At 41.9% G+C, this 14,689-nt stretch overlaps 1 protein-coding gene across 1 annotated transcript; it reads right to left on the bottom strand.

Annotated features, from left to right (window-relative positions):
* Positions 1 to 373: 373 nt before the first annotated feature.
* Positions 374 to 12,736, bottom strand: SRP68 (signal recognition particle 68kDa). The gene is made up of 15 exons (XM_009895756.1): positions 12,676 to 12,736; positions 12,032 to 12,145; positions 10,849 to 11,044; positions 9,975 to 10,057; positions 9,641 to 9,750; positions 9,205 to 9,287; positions 8,820 to 8,960; positions 5,386 to 5,484; positions 5,002 to 5,066; positions 4,526 to 4,685; positions 3,736 to 3,830; positions 3,370 to 3,499; positions 2,867 to 2,942; positions 1,964 to 2,016; positions 374 to 1,495 (listed from the first exon to the last, which is right to left on the bottom strand). Exons 2-15 carry the CDS (start codon positions 12,091 to 12,093, stop codon positions 1,268 to 1,270), a joined length of 1,581 nt encoding a protein of 526 aa, XP_009894058.1. The 5' UTR covers positions 12,094 to 12,145; positions 12,676 to 12,736; the 3' UTR covers positions 374 to 1,267.
* Positions 12,737 to 14,689: the final 1,953 nt, after the last annotated feature.

Raw genomic sequence — 14,689 nt, 5'->3', positions numbered from 1 at the left:
GGAGAAAGAATGCAAAGTCAAGACAACCCGTGCACCAGGATTAAGGCAGCTAGAACAAACTACTATTTCAGTGTCTAGCTACAGACTGAATGAAAACCCAAACATCGCTGGCAGAAACTTCCGAATACTTTATTTAGGAACAGTTCTGCCCACGTGCTGTGGTTTTTTTCCCCGTTTAAATGATCACGATTATGAAATTACCTGCATTTTGAACGTGCCAATCACCATAGCACCCAGGCGCTTTGTAGAAAAGCTGTTTGGCATGACAGAGAAGATCTATCGCTCAAGAATCAACTGGGCTCCTGTTGCTTATTCCTCATTTCAGGTATATCTACTGACCGAGGATGAAGAAAATGCAACAGATGAACTCCAGAAAAATATCTTGTTTTCAGGCAAGGTTTAGATCAGAGACAAAATGAACACCGAGAGACCCAAATTCCCATGAAGAGCAAGTAGCTAATTCTAAAGCCACCCACGAAGCCAGTTTCCCTGGAAAAGCCTTGTAGGAATAGGTTCTACACTGTATTTAGGTATTTAACAAAACGTGTATCAATAAAGAAGAATCTATGGGCCCAGAGTACAAACTCACGTTATACTTCACCACAACTGGGGTAACCATTAACATTTGGAAAGGTGTTTGCCATCCTTATCAATAAGAAAAAGAGGCTCTATTTTGTCATTTCTGAACGTCACATTTTTCAAAAATAGAGGCTTCTCTTTACATAACTATATACGCTTCTCAGTGGGGACTGGGAGTCGAAAGGGAAGAGAAGTTAGCCCCCTTGGCTACTGTTTCATTGCCTTCTGGTAGGCAGCCTCACTTTGCTGGTTTAGTTCCACATCTACTTTTGCCTCTGTTTCTCCATCACACCCGGATTTCTAGACCAAAATACCAAATTACAGTGTCAAATAATGGGGCAGAGGGAGGAATCAAATTGTACCTATGCCCAGGTCCATGCTAAGTAGATGTGTACCAGCCCTGAACAGGCCACTGGTCACAAAGGAAGCTCCAACTTCCCCAAACAGAATGGAATTTCTCTGTGGTCCAGATTATTTTCAGCTATTTATGGTGTACATATGTTTCCAAACAGATTGTCTTTAATATACTGGGAGAGAATGTAAGTGCACAGACATATACACGGAACACAGGGAAGAAGATGGTAAAGCCTCCCTCTGCCAGTTTCAGGTGCAGATATTTGCCTCCTAGAACTTCTTGGAGCTTTTCCTTCAATACAGAATAAAACCTCTGTTCCTCAGGGTGTCCTGGTTAACTTTTGAATCCAAAGATGCCCTTTATATATCCTGTGAGGCCACTCTTGGCCTTCTGCTCCACCTTGTCCTCCAGAGGTGGGAAAGCAACATGATTAAGGGCCAGGTCAAAGAACAAGGGTTTGCATGGAATGGGCTGGAAGCCCGGAGGGAAGTGCACGAGGCTGACTTGCTTGCTGACAAGAGAAGGATCCAGACAGAAAGTCTCAAACCGTTCCGAGAGTGGCTGAAAGAAACCAATACAGAAACGCAAATTAAACACGTGTCAAATCAAAGCGGGCAAAGGTCAAACAAGCAAAGAGGATTAAGCAGCAACTGAGACAACAGAAGCTGAAGTTCCCCAGAGTGACATCTTGGGCCCTTGAAAAATGATTCAAATCCCTGTCAAAGCATTACTGTGGGATCTCTGGAAAACCTTCCCATGTGCTGGGAGAAACCTAAATTTAAAAAAAATGAAGATGCCACAGTATGCAAACAGCTGCCTAGCTCCTACCCAAGGAACTCCACCCTGTCAACCACCTTCAGGACTTGCAGAAGGAAAACAAGCCTAATAAAAATCTCTTAAATACACTAGTCACAACGGAACTCCAATCAGCATGACACTTGTTGAGTTGTAAGAGACACTCAGGTAGCAGGTTAAATGTAATATTCATTAAGAACGTTACTGGAGTTTGCCTGAGCTCTCAGCTCTTACCTTGCCATCCTTGACCTGAGATGGAGACTCAGTCTCATGACTATCATTTGCATCTGCAAAATCAAAGAAAAAGAGGTAAAAATAACAGGCTAGATCTTGGCATAAAGTAAGACTGTCTCAGGAGTCAGCTGCCCTCTAAGTTTAGCTAGGAACCTTGCTTTCTGGGACACATAAGACAATATTTTCAGCAAAAGCAACTTGATTTCTAGACTAAAAGGATCACATATATTTATCTACAGCCATCACAGCTTTCCAGTGATGAAAAGCTTCTCGTTCACACTGCTGTGAAGATTCTCCTGAAAGAAGCAGAGATTCTGAGTTAAGCACAAAGCAGCAGACGATGAGAAGGCTCCAGTGGGGTCTGTTAAAGCAACATTGAAGCAGTAAGAGACAAGGCAATCCCTTACTTATCTTAGGTGTCCAGTAGCAGGCACAGCAAAAACAGCAGCCCAAGAAATTACAAAGTTAATTCATTCCCCCAAGTTCCCCTAACCTGGTCGATACTGACGAAGAGCAGAACATCGCTGCTCTCCTCTTTTTCAGTAGTTCTCCCAGCGAGGCAAAACTGTGATGAGTAAGGTCAACTTATCTGCAGCAAAAAAATTAAATGCTAAACAGAGTGTTCTGTGCAACATAGGTGCGCATCCCCATGAAGCGTTTTCACATCTCTGGGCAGGGAGCAAGATGCCAGTGTCTAGGCATTGGCTGTCTAGCTGCGCTACACACAGCTAGAAGAAGCTAGAACTGGGGGAAAAAAAATAAACAAATGTTTTCCAGAGCCTACATAGATCAGAGTGAAGTGGAAAAACATTTGGAACATCAAAAATGAAATAAAAGGAATGAAATAGCTGCAGGAGCATTATTCAAGAGACGTTAGAGCTCTAGTATAATTGTGCAACTCACCTAATATAGCTGCTGCTTGCAAGGAGTATTTCTCTGCGTTGACTTGAGTGATCAGATCCTGAACATCAGGCAGCTCCTAGGTCATTAAAGAAAATTATTTGAGAGGCCAAAATGTGTCCGAGTTTAAGAGTTAGGGCAAAGGTAAAACCTGACAAAAAACTAAGAAATTAAGTCCTAGTGCTGATAAGCCTTCCCAGAAGAGGAAAAGCTACAGCACAGTCCTTCAGGCACTACAGAAGTAGTATGACAGAAAGTGCAGATGTGAGAAACTGTGGTAAATTGTTATGGACTTGTTACAGCAAGTTACAAGTGGCCAGCTGAAGCATCTTCAGGTCACTAGAAAAATCTCTGCTATACTGTGTCAAGCAGTCACACTTGTATCACTCCCTACTTAAAGATCAGTCTTGAATTGCAATGGTCTGGCATCTAATTGACAATAAATACTGGGACAGAGCTTATTCATAAATTTCAACTCCCTTCTACACACGGGACTCGGTTCCTACCTTCAAGCTGTTTGTATAAGCTCCAGCTCCTGACTGAACTTCGCGGGCATATTTCAGCACTCTTTCATATAAAACAAGAGCTTCACTCCATTTCTTTACCAGGACATAGGACTGTGCAATGAAGAAACACCTGTAACAGTGAAGAGTGGCTCATTGACATGTATGTTATCCATACCTTTTTCCAACTCAAGTGACTGATAAGAGGAGATATTATCAAGAACTGGCCAGTTTCCCCTTAGTATCCAGTCTTCATTTCACAAAAGGGCAGAGGAAACTGCACCAAAGCCCTGTACAGCACACAGAGCTTTGGAATAACCTTTGAAGATGTAATGCCTGCTAAAGAAAACCTGGCTGTTTCTCAGTCACCTGTAAGCTTTGTACACAAGTGTCTTCAATCCAATCTCTTTTTGGAAGTTCTTGTCCTCTTCTAGGCCAGGAAGCTGTGTCAGTTCCACAAGGTTCTGTGCAAGAAAATGAGGGGAACAAATTCAGGCGTTGTTTTCTTCTGGAATCTGCTAGAGTAAGAGAAAGCTGTCCCTTTTAACAAGTCAACAGTACACTCCCATGGAAATAGTTTCCAGTTTTCTAATTATTAGTATGCTAACCTTGTGAAGGCCACTCATTGAAACTTGTGCAAGTTTGCCTTCAGGACAGATTTCCTGACACAAACAGGAATTAGGACAAAGACTCCTCAGATTTCACATGAACTAATTCTTTCATAAGGCATTTCCCTTTCCCATTCGCAACTGCTTCAGCCACAGGCTCCCACACTTAATTGAAAATTTATGTGAGAAATTGAGAAACTGCTTATGAAGAACAAGTACATGTTAAGTATTTTTAGCTGCTACTTTCCCTGGCCAGCAGAAACTAAGGCAGCTATTGAGGTGCTACATAAAATAGCCAGAAAAACTATTTTAAAACTGCATTAGAGTGTACAACCGAGGGCACCCATTCTAGCAGCATTTTCTGTTCACAACTAGAAGGTTTTTTTTGTGTTTTATGTAGATGTTGAACATCTTCAACAAGGTAACTGTAGGTACTCAGCTGCTCTTCAGACTTCACGGGCAGTTCACTTGCACTGCTGTATTTTTCTACCATAACTTTTTCTCCAAAAGTTCTCCAGTTAGCATAATCAGTTTTGTTTTCCCAGCATTACCTGCAAAATGATATCGTAAAGACGGATCAGGTCCTGAGGCCGTGGTGTGCGCTTGCCATCCTCTTCTGACCGCTGCTGCTGAAGCAGTGCCTTCTGCAGAGACTTTGCCATGCTCTCGTTGCGCTTGATGGCTGTTGACAGCTTGATGTAAGTCAAATAACTAAAAAGATAAAAGATAAAATACCATTAGCAGACTGTCAGAACTACTCAGGCATTACTCTTTGTTCTGAAAAAACTCCTCCTCCCAGTCTAAGACGATACTAGTAGGGGAAAAGACATCTGAAAGGTCAACGTGAGAGTCTTAACTAAAATGTTTTCAAAGCTGCATGAATCAGATCCACATCCGTACAGTCATCCTTTGAGATCTGAGGCCCAGAACAAAAACCCCATAAACCAAAACCAAACAAAAATAAAATCGTGACATAAGAGCATGACTTCTTCACACACTAGTACAGGCAGCAATGTTTGCACCTTACCTGTGTAAGTACTGGATGTTGGACACCTTCCCAGAATCATTTTCCAGAGAGTGTTCCCGCTGCTTCTGCAGAAATTGGGGACAAAACACTGTGTGACTTACTTAAAACTGGCAGCCGAGGAAAGAAAACATCAGAAACAACTCAAAGTTTGGGTAAACCAGGGAAGTTATAACAGACTTCCAGGCAAAAGAATGAAGGCTTCTGCATTGCTATTCACCCTCTCCAGTTCTGAAGAGAATAAAATCAAAGGTGACATGCACTTTTGCAGCTTTTGATTAAAGAAATTCCAGCCACTTTTACTGGTAAGTGATTTTAATAATAGCAAATCAGTCCCAAAGAAATGTTATGCTGTTGAAAGTCAAAACATTGATATTTGGCGCTTACCTGGTCTGGTTTCAGATCTTCCCGCACAGCCTGAATGGCATCTCTACACTCACTGAGTAAAGATTCAAACAAACGTTCCTTTGTCTCCTCATTTTCTGCCTAAAAGCAAAGAAGAGTCAAGCAGATTTTTATTAGAAATTTTTGTATTTTGCATCCCATGATGCAAGAATTAACTGTGAAGATCAAACAAATTATAGTTTTAAGATCTACGGGTAGCTACAACTACAATCTGTACCTGTCTGCAGTATGTTCTAGGGGGCAAACTGCCCGAAATTGCGGGCAACGCGGTCAGTGCTGAGACTTTCGCAGCACTGAAGGCCTAAAACACACAGCTCTGATCACCTCATCCCTGCAACAGCTGCCTTCCCAGCAACTCCCTTCCCTTCCAGGATGGCACCCACATTGCTCCAAGAACAGCTGAGGTTGGACTCCACTGTGGGAAAGGCCCAGTAACAGAAGAGCTGAGCTTTACTGAACTGGCAAACTACCAAACTAGACTGCTCTCGTTATGCTGATTTAGCTTTTCTCATGTGGTAAGAACACGTTGATGATTATCTTTTCTATACTCCCACCCTAGTAATGCTCACAGTGGTAATAATTTACTTGTTTGAAGCATTTTTTAAAGTAACCCTGTATTTTAGTAGCAGGATTGACTGAGTGCTTTTCTGCTGTCACCACAAGTTTTGTCAGAAAACGAAGCAGCTTTTGGCCTTCTGTCCCAAAAGCAAAATTTGAAAACAACTTTTAAAAGACAAGTTGAATGCTGATCTCTGCCTGACGGACTGGCATATCATGTACCCAATTAAACAATGCACCCAAAACCAAACTCAGTTGCCATTCAGATGGCTGAGAAGGTAACTTACATGGGGATTACAAGACTCTTACAGAATCAGTGAGAGAACACTGCCCAGAAACAAACCTCAACCTTAGCAATCAAACGCGGGATTAAAGCGTATCAGCACTGTGTTATACCACTTCCATGTCATGTAACAGCACAAGACGAACTTTGCTGCAACAAATTTGCAATTGTCCAAATGAATAATAAACCGTCTAAAAGCATGTTCACTTGTTTATCTTCAGTAGAGCTCTACAGTCTCTGCCTCTCCTCTTTTCAAGTTTGCAAACCCATTAAGGAATGTTATTTTTACTCCCTCACAAAGCCTCGGGTATCTTGACCTGAGATGAAGGCGTTTTTTGGGGGTTGGGTTTTTTGGTTTTGGTTGTGGGGTTTTTTTTTTGAGATTTGCTGCAAGAACTTTTAAGGTGGGACTAACTACTGAGAATAACCAGAGACAAGTCTGACAGCATTCTCAACCTCGCCCAGAGGAGCACAGCAATTTCACTGTATGCACAAAATGAAAACAGACATAGCTAGATCATCAGTCAAGCACAAACAGAGAAAGGGCTGGGCCATGCAGTGAAACAAAGACTTTCCTTTCTAAGTAAAAACTCCTACGGTTAAACTGATTCTATGAGTAAATACGCATGTATTCTGATTTGGGAGATATCAGATCATAAAACTGAGATACAAGTGCTACGGCTGGTGATTCAAGTGCCCTGATAGAACAGCACAGGTTTATCTCAAAGGGATCCAGGGAACTGAACCTACTTCTGAAAGGCTAGGATTGCTCACTTCTAATTCTTCCTTTGTTCCAAAACGTGGCGTATCATCTCTGGAAGTTATTACCACCCATTTTTGCCACACTCCTAGTTACCAGAGATGACCACAGAATCCTCGAGGCAATACCAGATAGAAGCACACTTCCATCACTCCGCCCTTTAGCCTTCTCACTTCTGCCTGGTTAGAGTCAACGGGCCCCCGCAGTCATGCGTTCAAGTCTACAAAAGGGCTGACGTAAGTAATTTTAAACTTGAATTCGTACTTCAGTTTGGCTTATTTGTTCTGTTTCTCCCGTTACCAGTAAGACACTGAAGGCAATGATATAATCGTGCTGAGAATCTCCATTTTTACACAAAACACACATTTGTGTTTGCTTCTAATCAAACCCTGAAGAGCACTCCTGTTATGTTAGGGTTTCAACTTAGTGAAGACTAGCAGAAAGGTGCCAAAGATCCCAGGAACCACAATGCATTTAGCTGAAGCTGGACTGCCCATCACAGCTGACACAGCAAAACTGCTTTCAAAAGGCCAAGTTTCAGCCCTCTGGGAATGTAAATACTGCTGCTGCACGCTCACCATTACTAGTCGTGATCCAGTAGCACGAAACTCCTCTGTTTAGTCAGGGCTTCCAAGGAACACAAAGCAAGATGAAAACAAACTCAGATCACTATTCTCCCACTGCTTTATGGAACAAGGTGGACAATTAAAATGAGAAGGTCCAACTGCTAGCATAGCAGGATGGAAATTTAATGAGGGAACATTGAACTCTAAGCTGCACTTCCACCTGCTGGCCATACTAATGTACTACCTACAAAAAAATAAACTCGGCAACACACAATTCATGTCATTATGACAGGACTGGTTAACGCTAACGTTTCCTACCCAGCCATACCTTGCTTATCCTACTCACGCTATCTTCTTAACACTACCTCCTGCTCTTGCCTGCTTGCCTTATACTTTTGCAAGATTTTCTTTTTATTATTTAAATTGCTATTTATTCTTGTTATTCTCCTAGTGATAAATGTTTTCTGATGCTGCAAAAAGCCCATCTTAAATGGCAACAATTGTTACTAAAGATCTTTTCACTGCCTTATCAAACCGCAAGGGTGCCATATGCAGCCACTGGGAAGCAGAATACACCACCTGGGCATCATTTCCAAGGAAAAAGCTCCATGTGGAAAACTTGACTGCAATACTAAAGATGTGCATACTGTGTGTCACTGCAAGCATTTCAGAACCGTTACATTTTAAATTAATTTACATCCTCACGTTCAGTAATCTTCTTCTGATTTTGTGGATTTGCATAAGTCAAGAAGAGAATACTATAAAACTCACAGCAGCTGCTTCACCTGGCAAATTGCTTTTTGTTGCTGAAAAAAGGTGATCTTTTTTCTTTTGCTTGCACTGAAGTTGAAGCATTTGAGCAAGATACTTAAAGATATGAGAACGGTAATTCAAAACCAATTACTCTTAAAATTGTAACCTTCGCTTCCCAGTGACTTACAAATAATAATGGTTATCACGCTGCCACTGATAGGTAGCACTTCTGGGCAGAACAGAGTGTTCAAAAGAGCAGTAATACTCAGAACAGATCTCCCAAACTACCGATTAGTAGACTGTGGAAGCTATCCCCAACTGACACTTCAGCTTTGGGTTATAGTCCATAATGCCACTTTTACCTTTAGCCTTCCAACCCCAAGTTTGAGAAAAAGTATTATTTAAAAGCTTTTAGTCCAGGTATCATGTATTACCTTGCATACTGAAGGAAAAGGGACAGTTAGAACATCAGCAACGGAGACGGCTTCTGAGTTACCTGAGCAATTGCTGCTTCGTTGTCGGCCAGCCCCAGCAAGAAGATCCTCACTTTGTCTATCTTCACCGGAACAGTTCTTCCTCTCCACTCCACCTCACTCATCGTGGCTGCCTGCTTTGCTCGAGTTTGGGTAATCAGTGCCTGTAGAGAATGGACTGAACTTACAAGCTTGAACTTTAAGGTATCCAAAACTGAACCTTTCAAATTCACATCAGACTTGACTATTTTGAAATCAAAGGCCTTTTTAGGGAAGTGTGGTTTCCCATAGAGCCCAGGCTTGCTTGCTCTCTTCTAACATATCTTGGGTCTTGAACGGTATGCTGCAGCAATATTTAAGCTCAGAGTGATAATGGATGTTTCAACTTGAAACGTGCAAATAAGTTACCTCCAGTTTTTCTGCGAGGAGACCTTCAGTGCCACCAGACCTCAGTCTCATCTGCATCAACTCATTCATAGCAGACTGGTCACCTGAGAGAATTAACAAATCAAGATCACATTTCCATCTGCATTCACAAATTATTTTAATATAGAAAACCTAATCAGTAGATTTTATACCGGCATTCTGGGGACAAAGGGGATAAATCTGCAATTTCATTTTGACTTCATGAGCAAACTACTGCAAACTGGTACTTTATCTTTTTACACAAAAGCACATGCACTGTTGCAAAATTTCTCCAGTGCTAAACTGCCCCAGAATGTGTGCAGAATTTGCCCAAAATACGATGAACTCACTCCAGTGTCACTTAGACAATAGTATCAATAGTCCTTCCTGTGAACAAGCCTTGCTGTTTGTTGGAGACTAGGTACTCCCCCTTCCTTACCAATATTATAGGCACAGTAGCGAATGTTGGGCGAGATCTCTTCCACACGCTGGTTATACAGTACAGCTTGTTCTTCTGTGAAAGCATTGGCCAGTTTTTCATATATGGTCCTACAGCAAAGAATACATATTAACTCTGCAGTATGCATCATTTTGTGAGATGCTATCTTAAGGGAAGTCTGTGTCTCTGCTCTGGGGGATGCTATTTCTTCAGTAGTACCTCCCAGTTAAGTGCACAGTTAATAACTCAGAGTTGCTGTATGTAGAGCACATAAACTTCCTAGACCGATCCAATACTATTTACTAGATGAAGCTGGTGAAGTGGGGAAACTCACTTGCATTTGTTGAAAGCCTCCATGGCTGCCTTCCACTCCTGGTGTTCAAAACGAAGCATTCCTGTGAGGTAAGCCATGTATGCCTGCAGATAGAGCAAGGGCAGGTTAATTTCCCCAAGACCACCAGCCTAGTTTGTACAACCTTTAGAATGAAGGCTGCTGCGATGCCCACAGTAAACGATTAAGCCTTGCTCTTTTCATTTGGTCCTCCCGCAGGAGACAACTGATTTGGATTATGGGTTACTAGCTACCTACCTTTTTTTTCTTTTAACTGACATTGCTACATTTCAAACGAGATTAAAGAAAAGATGTCTCCTGCTTGTTATGCAATCGACAAGGCTCGCTGATGTCACAAAACTTTTTTTTTTTTTTTTCCAGGAATAAGCTACAAAATGGCAGTTTAATTAACTGAGTACCACTGCAGCCCCTTGTTCAAAGAGGCTGGGGGCCCAACACAATTGCTTTCTGCATTCCAGGAACCAGACCTGCAAGGCTTGTGTTCTAGGTGGCTATTTTAGGACATTAAAAATATAGATAACTCAACAGATAAGCATGTTTCTTAGGCTGTGTTGCATCGTCTTAGTCTCTCTCAAATCTTTTCACTTTTACTAAACATACTGCTCTTTAAAGCAAGGACAATCACTTGACACACTTAAATTTCAAACACCAGGTCCTTGTCTAGGATGGTGCCACCGGTTATTTCTACAATTCCAGCAGCTGCATTAACAGCAAGTCCAATGGGAGACATTATCCAGTTTGAGAATTGGACAGTTTTGATCACCTATTGCTAGATGAGATTAATCTCTTCACCCAAAATCCAAAGGTTTCTTGTTCAGCTTTTGCTGTAAGACAAGACCACAGTATCAGCGGTTACCTGAGCTTCCAGCTTTGTTTTGGCATCTACTCTGTTACTTTCACACAGTCGCTCCAGCTCCTCAGCATGTTTCACAGCTTTGCGCAGGCGAGACAGCAAGTGAAATCGTTTGCGAGGCTCTGTGTTTGCTTCCTGTTTCAGCTGCATGGCATAACTCCAGGCTCTCTCCGCATCCATCAGAATCAACAGCAAATACCTACGGGGTGGAGGAAGAATAATGAAAAAATAACGACATTCAAACAAGTATTACCACATCACCACTAGTTCTTTTCCATGTGATCTGCAAAGTTTGATAACAAAAGTTCAGCTTGGTTAAGAAGAGGTAGATGCTTTTACTTATTAACATTCTAAGCACACAAAATCATATTAGTCCTGTTTTCCACTGTATTTCTCACTACAGAAATGTAATTATCCAACCGAGGAAGAGAATTTGGTATCATTCTGTAGCACCACAGACATTGCAGAGACAAAGGGATTTATAATTCTAGGTCGCTCTTCAAACTGGTTCAATATGGGTAAACATGTCTGTTTTCCCACCATCTAACGCTACAATGCACCTGGCTTCCTAACAGGACAGGTGAAAACAGCATCATGTTTTCTTTTCCCCAAAAGAAAAGACAAGACCGTAGACACTCAAGTGTTTCTAAAAGACAGGAAATGAGCCCAAGACCCTGGCTATTCTCCACATATTCTATCAGACAAGTATCTGCCAAATCTTGAATCTAAGTAAAACTTGCAATCCAGTATTTCTGTTCAAAGGGAAGGGATAATGTCTCCAACCACAACCTTCCTGGCCGCACCATTTATGTTATCAGCAGTCACATGGCTACCGTGCAACAGATGTGAATAAGCATTTCCTCTTTAATATCAAAGTAATTTACTGATTATGGAAAGAAGTCATTTTAGCAACTGTGAGGGAAGAGAAGGAACTGACTGTTGCTGCTCATTCTTATCCCACTTGTTCACATGACAAAGCAGGATCTGAGCAGTGCCTCTTCCCCCCACGCTGCAGCCTGAACTTTCATCTTTTCTTAATATCAACAACACACCCCTCTGAAAAGAAACATTTCTGAGTATATTGTACAGAACAGTTTTCCACCACGTCAACGTGAAAATAAGTTACTGAAACGAAAGAAACTATTCACTAATATACTGAATGCTCGATTACATCCAGTGATTGTACCTGTTGTCCGAGAGGATCTCTTCAGTTACTTTCTTCCCGGTGAACTTGTGCCTGTTTCCCATCTTGAAGTTGAGAGTTTTTCGGAGCCGCCTTAGCCTGCGGGAGCAATAACCCCTAAAGAAAAGACAACCACAGTCAGTTTGGCCAAAGAACAACTTTCTTTGTTTGCTGCTCTCTCAAACCAGTAAAAAAAAGGACTAAAGGCAACATTTTAACAACTAAGAACTCCATATATGACATACAGTAAGAGCTAGTTCAGAAACTACCTGTAAACCAGTGGTTAATAGAATACAAGAAAGGTAAGACGACATGTAATAATTCCTGATCTTGAAAAATCAGAATGATGTTCTTACTGTCTTTATGTATGTTTACTGAACACTCAGTTATAGAAGAATATAGCGATTATCAGTGGGTGTTAACAGAAGGCAAGAGAGAAACAAGAGCCAGTCTGTATCCTCCTAAATGGAACAGTCACAGCATGTTATGTCTAATGAAAAAAAAAAAGTGTACATTGCTTTAAATGAAGCAATCTGTAAAGGGGTATTTACTTGGCAGATCATTTTTGTTGGCTGCTACAGTAGGTTTGCATTTTAAAGTAAGCCAAGTCACAGTAGTAACTCAAGACACCCACACAGCTTACTAACCTGTACCGCTGGAAGTCTCCATGTCGCAAACCGTGCTGCTGCTGAGACTCCTTCACAATCTGAAGGACTGTGATTTATGTTAAGGCAGATTGACAGTACTGTCTGTTACCAGTTCCTCATTCTACCCCAAAATAATGGAAGAGAACTCTACAGGTTCCATTAAGCAAACGTACTTTGAACAAAGGGCATCCAAAAACCTCCCAAAAATACACAGCTGAGAGAAATTATGGTCCTAAAAGACCTCATGATTCCACTGCTTATTTTATGACTGTCACCAAGGCCAGGACTAAGATGTACCACAAACACCTCCTCTTGCAGACAATCACGAGAGTCTTGCTGTTACTAGAGCTCTTTTCAGGATAATAAGCTATGCCAACAGACACATCTAGGCTAATATAACTGACTGCCCTAGCTACGCTACACTGCCCCCCTAGTCACACTTGTGACACAGTTTTGTTGGCAAAACTGAAATAGAGAGAAGCCTTCCTGCTGTTCAATGTCGCATCTCTCAGGGAAAGGACAGAAGTACACTGAGCAGAATCACTGCTGCCTTTCTGACAGTTTCCACAAGCAAACTGGTTTCTGAACACAGAGAACCTCATAAAAAGGGCTTTTAGGAAGTATTCAGGGGGCTTATTTTCTACTCAATTTTTCAACACATTTCTAGTCTTACTGTATATTCCTGTAACAAGTACTCCATGACAGAATGCACTGGCCTGTGACATACGATAGCATCACTCCATAATTTCATATTTGCTGATTTCTGCGCATCCTGTACTTACTTTATTCACTTAGTTACACTACCAAATAAAATCATGCCATATTCTGGTAAATTTGCTGATGGTATTCATTCAGTTTACAAGGCAGATTATTTTGTGAAATAAAATTCCCACCATAAACAAGAAACCTCTGTGCTGTATGTATTTATATCCCAAAATTTCCCTTTTAAACTTTACCAAGAAGCCTTAAAAAAAACCCACAGAAACAAAGCCAGACTATAAAGTGACCCCATCAAAACAAATACTACTAGTACAGCTAGAGAAAAAGAAGCCACCAGACTTTTCAAGTCTAAAATAGCAGATCTCTATCAGTGTTTTCTTATCACGACATCTAAAAGAAAGTCTTTTTAGTTTAAGTATTAAAAACCTGCATCAGTAGTTATTACACTGAATTAGTTTGCATCTGTGGAATAAACAAGTCAAACTGCAATGCCTCAACACAGCTGAGGGCACGCACTTCTCATCCTCGCTGTCTACCTAAGACTTTTTTCAGACTGTCTTTCAGCCTTTGCAGTTACTCGCTAAATTCATATTCCCGTTTTACTTACCTTTTCACTGACTTAGGTATTCCTAACATTACTAAGGCAATTACTATGTCTCCATCTCACTCTACGGTTATTTTTACAACAACCTGCCATATGCTAAATGGAAAACTGCAACCTTATTTCAGTTGAGTTTTCCTCTCACCCAGAAGATAAAACTCAGCTCTATCACAGCTGTGCAGCTGGACTACTTTCACATGGAAGTTTCACATACAAAAACACCACAAGCTTTACATGCCACATCACATTTCAGAAGTGCTAAATCTAGAAGACCCAGTCTGCCATCTCAGCGTACCTGTTTGATTTATTCTATCCGCTATTGCCCGCTTCAAGCATTACTATTACTGCCAGATTACTGACAGCCTGCTCTTATCTACACCGCGCAGCCTAGTGCGGAGTTCTGCTTTGAAGGCTGAGGTCAGCTGCCACGCGGTTCGGAAGGAGAAGCTGCAAAGGTAAAGCACGAATCCAGGATTCAGAGACGCAAAGCTAACTCCCCGATTTCATCCAAACCAAACCCACGGCAGGAATGGCGTGGGTGCCTCGGGGTTAGCCCAGGCAGCCGCACGGCCCCTCTCTCACGCCAGCATCGCCCGGCACCCCGGCCCCAGGGCTCACAGCCCGGCTCCCGCCTGAGGCGCGGGTCAGTGCGGCCCGGGCGGGCCCGCGGCCCTCAGCACCGCCTCTGCACAG

Source organism: Charadrius vociferus, unplaced genomic scaffold (genome assembly GCF_000708025.1).
Source record: "Charadrius vociferus isolate BGI_N301 unplaced genomic scaffold, ASM70802v2 scaffold260, whole genome shotgun sequence".
NCBI classification, from domain to species: domain Eukaryota; kingdom Metazoa; phylum Chordata; class Aves; order Charadriiformes; family Charadriidae; genus Charadrius; species Charadrius vociferus.
Note: the sequence above shows the minus strand (reverse complement) of the source record. Positions and strands in the feature narration are given on the sequence as shown.